The following is a 14,768-nucleotide window of genomic DNA, read 5'->3' on the forward strand; positions in this document are numbered from 1 at the left end:
ACATTAATTGCACAAACACAAACCCATTCCTAAACCAAGTCTGAAACTGTTGTCACCTGATCTTTCTCACAATATAAATGAAAATTTAGTATTTATGTCACAGAAACACTATTTAAGCTTTTAAAGAAATGTTTTTAAGTTTTGTGAACTATGAATTAAATCTCTTAAGCACATATATAGCATTATGATCTAGTGCAAAGGTCTCTGCATTTATTTACATAAAATTAATGGCTTCTTTACTGAGCAGGAAGGGTTTGTACATGTATGTGGTTGAACACCTGAGAACTGAATGGATACTAGCCTTATCTCATTCCTGAACAATACAGCCAGCAGCTCTCTTAAAAACAGTCTTTAAAAACTGAGCCTTCATAAGTCTTACACTCCTCCCCACAAGTGTTCAGCTGGCAAAAACTTTCAGTACTCATCTGGCAGTGAAGTTCCATAATTTAACACATGCTCCAAACTTTTCAGAGCTACCCAAATACAAGGCACAGGTTGTGTACCAGGGAAAAACTGCAACAGAAGATATGTATAAGCATAATGCATCAGTAAGACTGGTTGTGAAATTTGCTGGAACTCAATTTTATCTGCTTCTTTTAAGACAACAGACATAGTTTTTAATGTTAATCTCCTGCTCATTAGAAAGCACCCAGTGGAAAACATAGAAGGAATGCTATTGAGCTAGTTTGAAACCCTGCATTATAGCAGGGTGTATAATCAAGGTATGTTTAACTGACTCCTCAAGATGATCATGACACCAGTAGAGAAAGTGCAGACACAATACAGAAAAAATATAAATAAAAAATACAGAAAAAAAGTCAAGGCTACTTTGTGAACATGTTAATTAAATGTGACTGTAATAGTCATTCTGATTTCCCCTAATACTGATATGATTAGCAATTGCTGGGCAAATTCATGCTGGAATTATACATAATGATCATACAACAAAACCTTCCCCCTATGCTGAACAGCAGGAAAGAATACAATCCTTGTTAAGTAGTACAAATGTCATGTAATGACACCAAGTTTAATGCTCACTCCTAAATTATCTGTCAAAAAATACCCTCCTAAGCTCCCTATAAAGTGCTGTTTGCAGAGCTATCTAACAGAAACGTAAAGCTGCAGCTCTCCTGTAAGCTCTGGATCTCTTTTTCTGAGTGGCAAATTGTCTTGCAGGCAGGGAAAATGGAGGAAAAATAATGAAAGTCAACTAAGTTACAGTTCTGCTCACTCTGTTGTAAAAATTCATGCAGTGGATTCTAGCCTGTTATGGTTAAAGCAATGCACTCCACACAAACAGCATATATTGCCATGTCACCACCCCACCTCTGAAACTTATATGAAACCTGGAAGAGATGGGAGACTTCTGTATTACGAAGTTTAACAAGTTTATTGAAATTTCTTCAGATATACCAATATAAGAAGTCTCCTGGTGACCTATACTTTCCACAAGTTGATCCCAGCTAGCCTGCCAAACTGTTGAAAGCTCACACAGAAATATTTAAAACATTATACTTGGGGAGAAGGATTTCCCACTGAAAGAGGGAGAGACCTTTTTCTTTCCTTAAACAAGATCCCAAGCTGGGTGATGTGTGCACTGCAGCCCACAGAACAGTATGGGCATCCTAGTGCATGTAAGATCATTCTAGCAGTTGATAAAGTAGAAAAGCAACAAGCGAAGCTGCACTAGGCTTTCCAGAGAGATTATTAACTTCCCCATTTACTTATTGCAGGACTGTCTATCTGAACAACAATCTCATACTTGCTAAGAGATGATATTCTTGAGTCACATAAAAGTGAATCAAGATGATATTACCGGCATACATTGTGTAAGTAACTAAATATGGTTCTTAAGACTTTCATCTGGGTTAATAAGCATGACTGCAGATGAAGTATTATTTAAATGAACTCTGGGAATCAAAAAACTTGACTATTCTTAAATCTAATGCCTATTTTTAATTGCTGATTTTAGAATATGCCCCATAAAATCCTCGTGTTCTTGAAAGCATAGCTTTACTGTATCGAAACGATAGGACCTGAGAGATTTGCGCGTGTTCCTTACCAGCTTGATAAATCCATCATAAATTTCTCCTTGCACTAAACTGATGTGAGTTGGTTAAGCAATCACACATATAGGGGTACAAGAAGAAATTTTTATGCTTCTGCCTGAGTGTAGTCACTAAAACGAATGTTTTTAGAAGCATATGAGTTCCAAAGTGATGGCAAGGAGAGATCATTATGACTGATGCTTCTTCCTGTACAACACAGGCTTTGCTCTGACTGCCAAAGACTATGACTTGTGTAAGTAAAGCACACTTAAAAACTACAGTTCAAATTGTTTTGCAGTAATGCAGCATGAGTCTCAAATGAAATAAATCAAAACTAAGTAAAATAAAATTTTGACAATGCCTACCTCGTTAGTGACTTCTACAACATGCTGGTACTTTGCAACAATGAACTATCAAGATATTAAGTGAGGTTATTGCTGATGTCATCTGGCAAAAAGATTTAAAATGTAGTTTTTATCTCCAACTCTCAATTGTCCAGCTGGCAATTTGGAGGAAGGTAACCCATCATGACACCATATTTTTTGTCCCATATTGGTTTAGTCCCTCTCTTTGAGGGAAACAGAGAAGGGGAAACATAAAAGGATGTATCAGAAATGTCTATAACTCAGCAGATCCAGTTGTGGTTTGGTCTGGCAGGTTGTGACCAAAGTTTCTGTATGATGCAAACTTCAGCAAAGAGGACTGCTAATTTGAGACATACTAATGTATCCTGTACTAAAGCTGCTGCTTTATAAAGTCAGGAATTTTATGCTTATTTGGAAAGAACCGTGACATTTTTTCTGCTGTTCATAAAAATGAACTCAGTCAAATAACTCACCATCTTTACAAAAAAAAAGTTTAGAAGGCATTTTTCTTTTGATCAGATTATTATTTTCATTAGCTAGTTATACTGTAAGCATGCCTAAAGCACGTATTTTCTTCTCTACTAATAAAAAGCCACACTAACTGTTTATAACTGTTAAAACCACATTAAACAACACACATTAAACAACAAAGAAACAAACAACCATGCTTCTTACACACCAAACTTAACTGGCCAGCTGTAATACATTTGGGAAGCTGCATCGTACCTTTTCTCCTGTGTCACCCTTTGGTCCATTTTCTCCAGCATCGCCCTATAATTAAAATACATATTATATTTTAATGATTTTATGTAAGTGCACACTGCATGCAGAAAAGAGTCAGCATTCCAACGTGATTAGCAAGCTAATTTTGTTAATTAGGCAGTCAATCTCTCTATGACATGGTCAGGAAGCATGGTTTATATAGTTGCTATGTCTTATACAGTCTTCACTATAACTGTAATCCCTTTCACAGGTCCTCAAAAAGCCCACAAACTATCGAATAACTATCTATCTTCCTGTTGGTATAGTTTACAGACTTCCTCAGTTCACTGTGGTTTAGCAATGAAGGAATGATTTAATGATGATTCAGCATTTTAAATTACCAGTATGTATGTGTTTTTCCAACATAGAGACATTCACCTAAATGCATCTAATCAAATTCAGGTGACAGTTATACAAGTCCAATACTTTTTTATTAGGAATCTCAAGTAATTTATGGCATATACTCTCTGAGTCTGAAGCCCTTCACGAATGATTCACAAACTAGAAAAACTTCACTGAATGTCATTCCTCCAAGGAGCCACCAAAATGATTGTTATCTCTACACAAATTCTATGCATTGTTTATTGTTAAAAAAGTGATGTGCAGATAACACTTTTTCATGGCTGGGTAGACATTTTCTACTTTAAAAACAACTTTGTAAAGAAATATTTCAAAAGATTTATCTGTAAAAAGACCCAATTTCCATTTATAGTCATATAGCCATATAATAAGTCCAGACTACACCAAAAAGTCTTCGTTATATATGATATTATAGGCCAAAAATTTCTGTGGGACTTGAGGTCCATGTAAAGTGCAAGAAATATTTAAAATGCCAAAAATATTGCTAAATGTTGAGTGTAAGCAGGCTAAAAAACATTCTAGTAGGTCTTGGTCAGGTAACCGGTAGTAGTATTCAAATAATAATATTTATTCAGTGTCTGTCATATTGCTCAGAAAACCTTAACGTAAAATTCCATTCAGAGGACCTATAACAGAGACCTTTTTGCATATCACAGTCACTAACACAACGGGAACTAGCTAACAATCTAGGAACACTTTAATTAAGGGCTTGGTGAAACATGGAAACATGAAACAGTAACAGTTAAAGAGTGTCATCCCAAGTTCATTCAACATGATAAAGCATATTGAGGGCATTTATAATTACATTTTTTAGGAAAAGACAAAAGACAATTATGGAAAAATACCATGATTTTAAGTAACAGAAAATCAGTATATGTTAAAATTTATAGTTATTCCTTTTGTGTCTGAAAACAAACAAAGGATTACTGAAATTCTTCAATAAATATAATTTTAACCAAAGTAATGATTTCCTGAAAAGAGATTCCCAGTTACATACTTCTACATGTGGGGTATACACTTTCAAGATTCCCCTGGATTATTTGTATGATGTGCTTTTCAAAACGTGAAATGAATTGCCTTTGCAAAGCATGCTTCCAGATGCTATTACATGGATTTACACAGATCTGGAAGTGAAATTCAACTGCAGCTGCAAAGACATGGGTAAACATTTCTCAAGAGCAAATTGCACCTGAATACAAGCAACCTTCTTTTAAAAACATGTCTCGGTGTACTCGCAGAGGATGAGGCTGTGTACAGATTCTTACTCAAGGCTTACGCCATTTCTCAAACTGCCCTTGTACAGATGCAGAAGCTTGGCTCTCAGTGTGTACTCTCACACAAGTGCTCCTCCTGGCCACTCTCCCTCGAAGAGCAGAATTACACCCACTTTTTGCAGTGTGGAGCTCATTCTGTCCCCTTGTCTTGGCGTGACTGTGGACGTCCGAGAAGTAACTTCTCACTAACTCACTGCAAGTCAGAGCACCATTAGTGCACCATTTGTGGGGCTGGTACCTCTCCAGACAGGCTATAGCCTAAGATCATTGGGGCAGATTCTCTTGCTCTTACCTAAACTGATCCAAACAAGAATGGAGGACTCCACTTTTAGTATGTGAAGAACTGGTTACCCATATATCATTCAGAGTCTATGTAGTTATCACTCTGTTACCTAATTATTTTACTCTGCACACGTGACAGAGCATTGAAACCAAGTTATGAGAAATGTATGGATCTCTCATTTATTCAAACAGGCTCATCTTTTTCTGAAACTAACCTAGGATTAGTTGCACAGTTGCTCGACTGTGCGGCCTTTAACACGACCACTGCTCTCTGTGACTAATCCCACTGAAGTAATCACAGTCAGTAATGTCCATGAGCAGGTACTATTTGACACTCATAAAGGCTGCACAATGCCGCTCAAGTCCTAGGTAGTAGCTGTATTTATTTTGTTTTAAACTCAGAATCAGTGCACTGGCAATTCTCCAAGCAGTTCTCCAAAACAGAACCACCACAAAGGAAGTAAAACGTGTCTCACCTTTTCTCCTCTTTCTCCAGGGTCACCCTGATGAAAATAATTGGAGCAAAGAAGTCATAAGTTACTAACACAAGCAAAAATCAAAGTGTTAATATTGCTATCATTAGTATGTCAGTTACTAACACTTATGTCACTACTGATGACATTGTCTCAGATGACAAAATCCAACACGAAAATCTTCAATAAACAATAAAATATGTAAATTTAATAGAACTCAACAGACAATAGATCTTCAATGTAATTTTAAAAGCTTAATGATTTGCATGTAAAGACTTTTTTCCGCCCTTTTTGTCCTAGATTAAACCCTGTCAAACAGGCATATGTCTTTGTGAAGTGGCCTGCCAGGACCTAGGTGACTCCTACATATGGTTCTCTTTATTTTGGGAATGAACAAAGGAAAAATCCAGACGTCGAATGTGAGGGGACAGTCTTATGATTCTGTTAATGGCTTAGAAGGCTCCTCGGGAGAGAAAAAATGCCTTAAGTGTCTTCAACTAATTCATAATTGATTCAGAGCAAAGAGCCTTCAGTGCTCTTTACATTTTCTGTAACAAAAAGATGGCTTATAGTCATTATTTTTCAAAATTATAACTTTCTTAAGAAACTGCCTCAATGGCAAATGCACTTTTGCATACCAGCTTGACCCTGACAACTCATCTCTGCGTTTCTGGCTCAGAACTGCACTCTGGCACATCTTTGCCCCCTCTGATGGCTGGCAGTCGCTAGGCAACTCAACGACTACAGCTGCGAATACGAATTAAGCATCAACTTCCATAATTTGGTTGCTTCTGTATATGAAGTAAGAAAAGGTCATGCTCCCAAATGGTTTGTTTTCATTCCTGAAGGACAAGCAACCAGTCAGTAAATGTAAAGAGCCTGCCCTGCAAGTCTGTCAGCAGCAGCGTGACGCATAGAATCAGCTGAGGAGCACATGTGCACCGAAGACACACGCTCACAGCTGATGGATTAGAATTTAGCATTACCCATTCCAAGAGGCCCACAGATCCCATCATCTCAGACATGTTGAGCTTTCTTTTAAATGAAGTTATCATAAGCTTCACGTTCTATTTCATTTGTTTAATATTGAAACAGCAGAACAAATTATTTAACAACAAAATAAGTGCAAAGAGACATTCTGATGTAACAAATACAGGCTGAGACATGCTCCTTGTTGTTAACTTCCATAATAGCAGGATCAGTTCTCAAGACTTAACTCTGACATTCGTCAAAGAATTGACCACAGTAGTTCTTGAAAAGAAGCCTGAAACACATTGTAAGGAGCATAAACAAAGCCCTTCTATAAAGGTCCCCAAATTCCCAAACACTTGCAGGCATATTGCATTCACTTGGCAGCGGATGCATATGCGTCAGTGCCACTGAGTGGTATTATACATGCACAGCAGAAGAATATGCTTCTTTATGGTGAAATGTGTAAAGCCTCTTACAGCAGTGATCACTGGAGGGAACAGATCATTAAAAGCCAGTCAGAATATAAACCCAAGTTGGAAAGCATGACTGTCATCTATACATGCACTCACATACTGTGTGCTTCTGGTTTTAATCCATTTTCAATACTAACCTTAAGGCCTGCTGCTCCTTTCTCTCCTGTTATGCCAGGCAAACCAGGTTCACCCTAAAGGCAAAGAAAACAAAAGATGTCGTTAAGACAGACGTGATGAAGTGTGTTAACGGCATTTCCCCTACTGTCTCATATTGGGTAAGTAATGACAAACAAAATTTAAAAAGACTCTGTGAATATGAACACAGTTGAGTGCTAAAATGGCTTAGTTCACCATTTAGGGTAGATTAATTCTAATTAACTTCTGTATAAGGAAGAAATAATTCTACTGGAGGCAGTGTAAATACACAGATGTCAAACTAAACAGAAAACAGAACTGCAACTTCTGATTCTGAAAAGCTGACCAATTAACCTTAAGAGCATAGTCTTCCTAGCAAGACTGTCAGTGCTTTCCTCTTCTTTACAACTTAGAAATACTGCAAGAAAGGCTTATCTTAAATGATTTTGACATTTGTGCTTCTGGTCTCACACGGAAGGCAGATAAAGAAGAAAAATGAGAAGGTCCCATTCCAGAAATGGAAGAGTTTGGAAGAACAGACAGCTTTTAAATTTTTTAAATATACCTTACTTGTCCATTTTTCATACTCTTATACCACTGGCTGAAAACTAGATTCGAAAGATCTAAAAATTTGCAGCATTACATCAATGTTCTAAATTTTGGATATGTTTAATGGATAGTATATTTATACTTCCACAGTTCAAGGAGGCATAAATAATCTTCATCAGTCAATCAACAAATAACAATTATCTACAAACTTATTTTTTTCCCTCCAAATTTAAAAACAAAAATAACAATCAATCAACCAAACAAACAAAAAGAATCCAACCCCAAAACAAACCCTTAAAAACATTTCCTAGTGTTTATTTCCCAGATTTATGGAAAAAAACCATATATTATTTATTTTAGTTAAAATGATGAAGCAGTGGTTAGACTTTATTGTAAAACAACTACGGATGATGGCTAATTATGTAAAACCTTCTGCAGAAGTATGTCTCAGTTTCACAAGAAATACCTGTCGTCTTTGGTAACCCTCATGTACACAACTGCATTGCACTTCTGGGGTGGAAAAGTACATTAAAATAAATTTTAAAAAAGATTTGAAAAAGCCTGCAATGAGGTTCTTCTATAAGCCCTTTGCTATGTAAATGTATAAAAATGTGTAAAAGTCAAATACAATAGCTAATACAGTAATCAAATTAGAAACAGTAACTCATATCAGAAACTCAGTGGACAATTTTCATACAGTATTCAAACTCAGTAGACATGATGAACCAACCCTCTACTCAAAAGTCACAGAGGAGGTAAAATAAAGGCTTGTTCCAAATGCAACAATGCGGATCTTCTAATCCTCCATAAAAGCCTTCCATAAAGAAAGGACTTTTATCTTTCTTGCTTCCGCAGTCATATTTTAGTCATAGATATATGAACTCAGATTCTCCATAAAAGCAAGTTCCATTCTAATTTCTAAATTAGGTGACAGGATCATCAATTACATTTTAATTTCATCAAGAGTTGGACTATTCCAAAACATAAAACAAAAACGTAAGAGGTTCTAGTGAAACTCTAATGAGGTATTTTCCAAGACAGAGAAAAGTGCTAGGTACCATTAAACTCACAGGGAATTAAATGGCCATTTGAGTCAGCCCTTTTTCAAGGCTCCTTTGTACTACAGTAGCTCTAAGGCTGATATAGCAGCACAGGCATTTGATATATGAGTGGTCAGGATTTGAATCTGTTGCAGAGTAGACATAAATGTCCTAAAGGATTGACCTAAAAGGCACTTGAAGAAAACTGCCAGCTGACAAAATGAAGCAGAAGGGATCAATGAATATGCACTTGTTTCTCCTCATCTCCACATCCCAAACAAGTTTGTTTCTGTCCCCTTCATTTTAAAACAGCTGCTGTCGGCTGACACTTTCAGGGGCTTAAATCTCTAATCAAAGGGTTGAAGTCCCAAGCTTACACTTTCCTCCCAGGTTTACATATCAGTGCTATGAATGCAGAGACCTAACAAAAAGGAGACTGCAAAAATGGGACAAAAGAATTATCTTATTTTCTTTGGAAAAAAGTGAAAACCTCAGGCTGTCACCTAGTCATAGTAAATCCCTATTCATACCAACAGTCTCATTTTTGACCTATATGTGACTTTCCTATGGCCAACACTACACTTATGGCACTGAAAGTACTAGTCAGAGGCATTAGTACAGCAGAAATTAGCTCTGGGAATGGCAAAGATTGAAGGCAGACCTAGAACGAGAGCACAGAAAGGACCTTGTGGCTTTATGCTTTTGAAGTGATTATCCTTCTAATGGCCAGAAGAACAGGAGCTAAAATAATTTTCTGTCATACCTACAATATTCCTTTCCCTATTTTAGAACGCTATTTTCTTGTCCATACAAGGAACCAGGGAGTAATAAGATGAAATAAAAACGTACAGCACACAAGCTATTCTATATCCTACCCCTGTTGAACGATCCCAGTGCATGGCAAAACAAGCTTTGTGCCAGGGAGCCTGCCTTTTTCACACTGCATTTCTTGTAGGCATGGCAATCTGGCTTTATGTGTAGATACTTTAACAATTCCATTAAAGCCTAACATTAAAAAAACAACCAAAAAAACCCCACAAACCACAAAAACCCAACCCCCCACAACCAAACCCAAAAAAAAAGCGAAGTCTTGACAGACCTCCCATTGGTTAGAAAATTCTGAAAGTAGTTATGAAGGAAATCAGCAGCTACCATTTTGAAGAGCAGAATGATAGTTCTTCCCTTGCTATACACTAAAATACTGTGTTATTTTAAGAATATTGGTCCCAAAAGACAATTTTGTTTCTTGTCATGAAAACAATTTAAAATACTCCTGTTAGGAAGTATAGTTAATTACTTTCCTTCCATTTAGTTACTTTTATTTATTTCTTTATTTATTAACCAAAACATATATTAAAACTGGAATGCAAAATGTTGTATGAGTATGCTTCAGCCCCACAAGTTAATGTGTTGGAGATGAACAAAAAGTATAGCTGCCCTTTAAAAGGCTGAAGACTGTTACACTGCTGTTCGAGGAGTGATGCGTGCAAGGGAAAACTAGACATTCAACAATGTCATCGGATGCAATAATTTCAATCAGACTGCTTTTCAACTTGGTAAAATGAAAGAAGCTATAAAACTAGATTCTTAATCTCACATATTTTTTACATTCAACAGGCCATGGCTAATGTCTTTCCTGACTCATATTGCAGTCTCTTGTTAATAGCACTGACAGCAAAGGTGTTAAGCTGCAGAAACAATTGTCTTCTGCACATCATTTAGTTTTCAAATCGAGACAGCATATTTTTTTTTCTTTCACAGAATCACAGAATGGTTGAGGTTGGAAGGCACCTCTATAGATCATCTGGTCCCTGCTCAAGCAGGGTCACCTAGAGCTGCATGCCCAGGACCATGTCCAGATGGCTTTTAAATATCTCCAACAATGGAGACTGTACAGCCTCCCTGGGCAACCTGTGCCAGTGCTCAGTCACCCTCACAGCAAAAAAAGCGATTCCTGCTGTACAGAGGGACCCTCCTGTGTTTCATTTTGTGCCCATTGTCTCTGCTCCTGTCACTGGGCACCACTGAAAAGCGCTTGGCCCATCCTCTTTGCACTTTCCCTTCAGGTGTTTGACCACATTGATGAGATTCTCCCCGAGCCTCCTCTTCTGAACAGCCTCAGCTCTCTCAGCCTTTGCTCATAGGAGAGATGCTCCAGTCCCTCACTCATCTTCAAGGTCCTTTGTTGGACACTCTCCAGTATGTCCATGTCTCTCTTGTACCAAGGAGCCGAAAACTGGACACAGTACTCCAAAAGAGTAACTTTGTCTATAGTATACCTTATTTTAGGTCATAGGTTGCCTTTCTGCAGTCATGAACTCCTGAGAAATCATCAGTCACGGACAGATGGACTAGAATCACTAAAACACAACACGTTCTAAAACCTTCTAGTACCTATGTATAACATTACTCATCAGCCCAGTTAAAACTATAATGAGGGCCACACCGCACCCTCACACAAGAAAAAGATGCAAGGCCCAGAGAAATTGTCTGAAGCCACCCTCAGAGCATCTGCTTGGAACTTTTCCCTGAAAGGGATGGACTGTGGGGAAGATGCTGTGGGGAGGTGTGAAATGTCTCAGTATTCAGTTTAAAGGAATTGTCACTAGCCCTTTCTGCCCTTCTCCTGAATTCTTATTCTCATCCAGACCACACCACAAAAGCTGTGCTGTGCAATGAACATCATCTGGGACGACCATGATGTTGTACCATAACAAAAATAAATTCTCCCTACTGGCACTGAGATGGGCTACGATTTCCACATACTGCCTCCGCAACGTGGGGCTTAACTGACTCCATGACTGACAGAGAAATAGTCTAGTGGGATCCTGCGGTACCAGCACCATCTTATCTGAACATACTGTCTACCAAGGTTTTGTTGTACTTGTAAAAGCAGTAACAAAACTACCAGATGCACAAATGTCATGCCCCAAACTGGTAAACTTGCAAATATTGCATCAGAAATACTCCTTAGGTAGCCATTAACTTCTGTTTCATAGAAAGTTGTTTTCTCTTGCCTTTGAGTAACTGGACCAACCCCAAAAAAAGGATTGTTTTCATGCCATGACCCACTAGACAAATAGACTATAAAATATTAGAAAATGCTAGAAAATCTGCCTTTTCCCAAATTTCATGTAAAAACATGTAGTACTAGAAGGTAACTCTCTAGCCTCTTGTCTACTGCAGAAAAGGACATTGCCACTAGAAGCTTTGTAAGCACTTAAGTCCCCAGTTATTCACCACCAGCATCCGATTTTTTTTTTCTGATCCAGTTTGCTGAATTCACAAATGGTCTCAGAAATGGTGGAAACAAAAATTTCCAGCAAATGTGCTATTGTTCTTTCAATTACCCAAAATCAAGCAGCTTAACTCAGCAGGAGTGTAAATGTTCCAGTAATTTATTTGATGACCACTTACACAGAAGAATGCTGCAGACACAGTGGGATTTTTTTGCCGTTGTTTATACACTATAGACAAATTGCAGGGTCCCCATCAGCGGAATAATGACGGTGCATTTTCAAACAGATAGGTTGCAATGTTGTGTCTGCTGTCAATAACATGAAAGTCTTTAATATGTTACTGGAGCTAACTTGTGGATGGAGAGCTGCCATTAACACCAATTAAGTTCCACATGTTAACCCGAAATGCCCTGGTGGGAGGACAGGCACTTTGGTTCCTCAAAAGTAGCAGCACTCTAACAAACCAAGTTACTGTCACCACTGCAATGAATTAGAAAGAAGATTGTTCCATCAGCAAACTGCAATATCAAGGCATGACTGAAAGAGTTATGCAGAAGATCACCATAAGCTATTCAAAATCTTCTGATAATTTCCAGAACTGGCTTCAACAAAATGCTCTGAGACTCAGAAATGTTTGGATTTCTTCCAATTAATATCAATTACCAGGGCAAACAAAATGCTAACATGCCAAGAACACACCCAACCCAGCCATTCAATACAAGAGTTTCAGATAATTCAAAGAATAACCAGAAGGATGTTCATTTGGACAGCACACCAGAACACCTTGGTTCAAGTCCTGGCACTCTCGAGGCCATGTTGACTGTATAACTGTATTAACATTGACAGACTGTCTCTGTCTTTCCTGTATTTTGTCAAAGAACATCCTTTATCACATCGCCCAATAAACAGGTGTAGTAATTTCCTCAGATACTCTTGTGGTAGGGACAGTCTTAATGCTTACACTGAAGTGAATCTGAATTTGATAAGCACTCAAACGTGTAGAGCACTGCTTGGACTCTGCTGCTAATACGAGAAAAATCTGTTAATACGTCTCATAAAACCTACTTCAGAACAGGTCTGAAAATGTATCACCCACTAGAGTCCGTATCAAAGGAGTCAAGCCAGTTGAAAGCATTCTTCTCCTTACTGGAGTGCTCTGTTCCCTGGAGGCATATACCTTCATATCCAGAATTAATCAGCTAAAAATAACACGGCTGGAGGCCCCAGCTTTTCTTGTTTGTAACAGAAAAACAGCCTGGAGGCTGCTGTTCTGAATAGGTTTAATTTTGGTGAGATGCCTAACTCTGTCTACACCAGCTGGCTGATATCCACCTCGCCCTGAGAAGAAAGGCTGTCAGTATTGCTATATTTTTCAGTCACTAGAATGTAATCAATTTTAAGGATAAGGAAATACAAGAGGCCCCCAAACCTAATCCAGTCTAATTTTACTCTAAAATACATAAACGAGGACAGAAGGGGAAAAAGTGGTTTCTCAGACATGTTACTGTGATTTCCATTTCAAACCAGGGTTGAATTACCTCCTTTCAACTTGCTTTTCACCCCCCTCAAAAGTAACTTAAAATTGTTTGTTCAAGGACTGAAAATCTCTCCTGGCCCACTCACCAGCTGAAATTAAGTGGAAAGACTCTTCAACAAGACTCAGCTGGCCTGCAAACCTGTCTGAGAATTTGTGAACCGCATTTAATGATGTTTCCTTCCTTTATACTACTTTATTTAAAAAAATGTTAGTACATGCATACCCTTACTCATTTCTCTAGAGAAAAGTGATAATATTACTTTCAAAATGTGTCCCCTACATAGTACAGTATTTCCCTACACACTGATGGGGCAATACATGTAAATTAGTGTAAAAAGAAGCATGAAGCAAGCAATAAGAAATGTGCATACCCAGACTTGGAATCTACTGATAAGAAAGGAAATTCTGCTGAGGTTTATCAAATTGCTATTGTCAAACTACCGAAACAAATTGAAATGAAGGGATCTATCCCGACCACACATTCTGTTCTCAATACACTCCTACAAAAAGCCAAAAATACCAAGTACTACATAAGAAAAAGCTTTCCATGGAAGTATAGAGTGAGGGGTGTATGCACTCCAGACAAACTCCTATTTAAAACAAAGAGAATTAGAGAATTAGTTGCACAGACTCCAGAAACTGGATTCCTTCAGTCCAAATGCAATCCTTACTTAGGGAGCCTCCCCTTTTCTCCTTGTGTTATTGCTGTGGTCAGTGGGAGTCCTTATCAAATCAGTACCACTTACCAAATAGCAGAATATGTATTCTATACTTGCACAGTAGAACTTTGCAAGAACCCCTTTGTGGTCATATCAACATGATTAATGTAGGGATCTGATATCCCTAGATCACTGCAACCTCATATCTCTATGTGGGTATAAACCTTTTTCATATTATTCAAGTGCCTGAGGATCTCTTGCCAGGGATTGAGAAAGGATAGGTTATCTCCCATAGCATCTTGCTAGGAAGCAACCTGCTACAGGTGGATTGCACAACAGTCTGCAAAGGAAAGGGAGCACTCAGAAAGACTCTCCTTGCTATCTCAGGTTTCTGTCCATCCCAGGAACAACACTCACTCTAGCTACAGATATTATCAGGCAGCTCCTTTCCAGTTACTGTTCTCCACAAGATAAGCAGAGCATGGCTATAGTTTCCCAAATGTAACAAAGAATGTAACTGCCCTTGCAAGACTACCTGTAATGTTTCATTGGGTTTGGCCTAAAAGAAAAAAACATATGAAGTTTTTATGGCAATGATTT

At 38.0% G+C, this 14,768-nt stretch overlaps 1 protein-coding gene across 1 annotated transcript in view; it reads right to left on the reverse strand.

Annotated features, from left to right (window-relative positions):
- Nucleotides 1-14,768, reverse strand: part of COL25A1 (collagen type XXV alpha 1 chain) — a 341,058-nt gene that overhangs the window by 56,893 nt on the left and 269,397 nt on the right. Inside the window, exons 15-17 of the mRNA XM_068404174.1 lie at nt 7,147-7,200; nt 5,568-5,594; nt 3,140-3,184 (exon numbers count right to left, since the gene is read on the reverse strand). Of these exons, the coding sequence (XP_068260275.1) occupies nt 3,140-3,184; nt 5,568-5,594; nt 7,147-7,200 (126 nt within the window). The remainder of the gene's footprint in view (nt 1-3,139; nt 3,185-5,567; nt 5,595-7,146; nt 7,201-14,768) is intronic.

This window comes from Nyctibius grandis, chromosome 6 (genome assembly GCF_013368605.1).
Source record: "Nyctibius grandis isolate bNycGra1 chromosome 6, bNycGra1.pri, whole genome shotgun sequence".
NCBI lineage: Eukaryota > Metazoa > Chordata > Aves > Nyctibiiformes > Nyctibiidae > Nyctibius > Nyctibius grandis.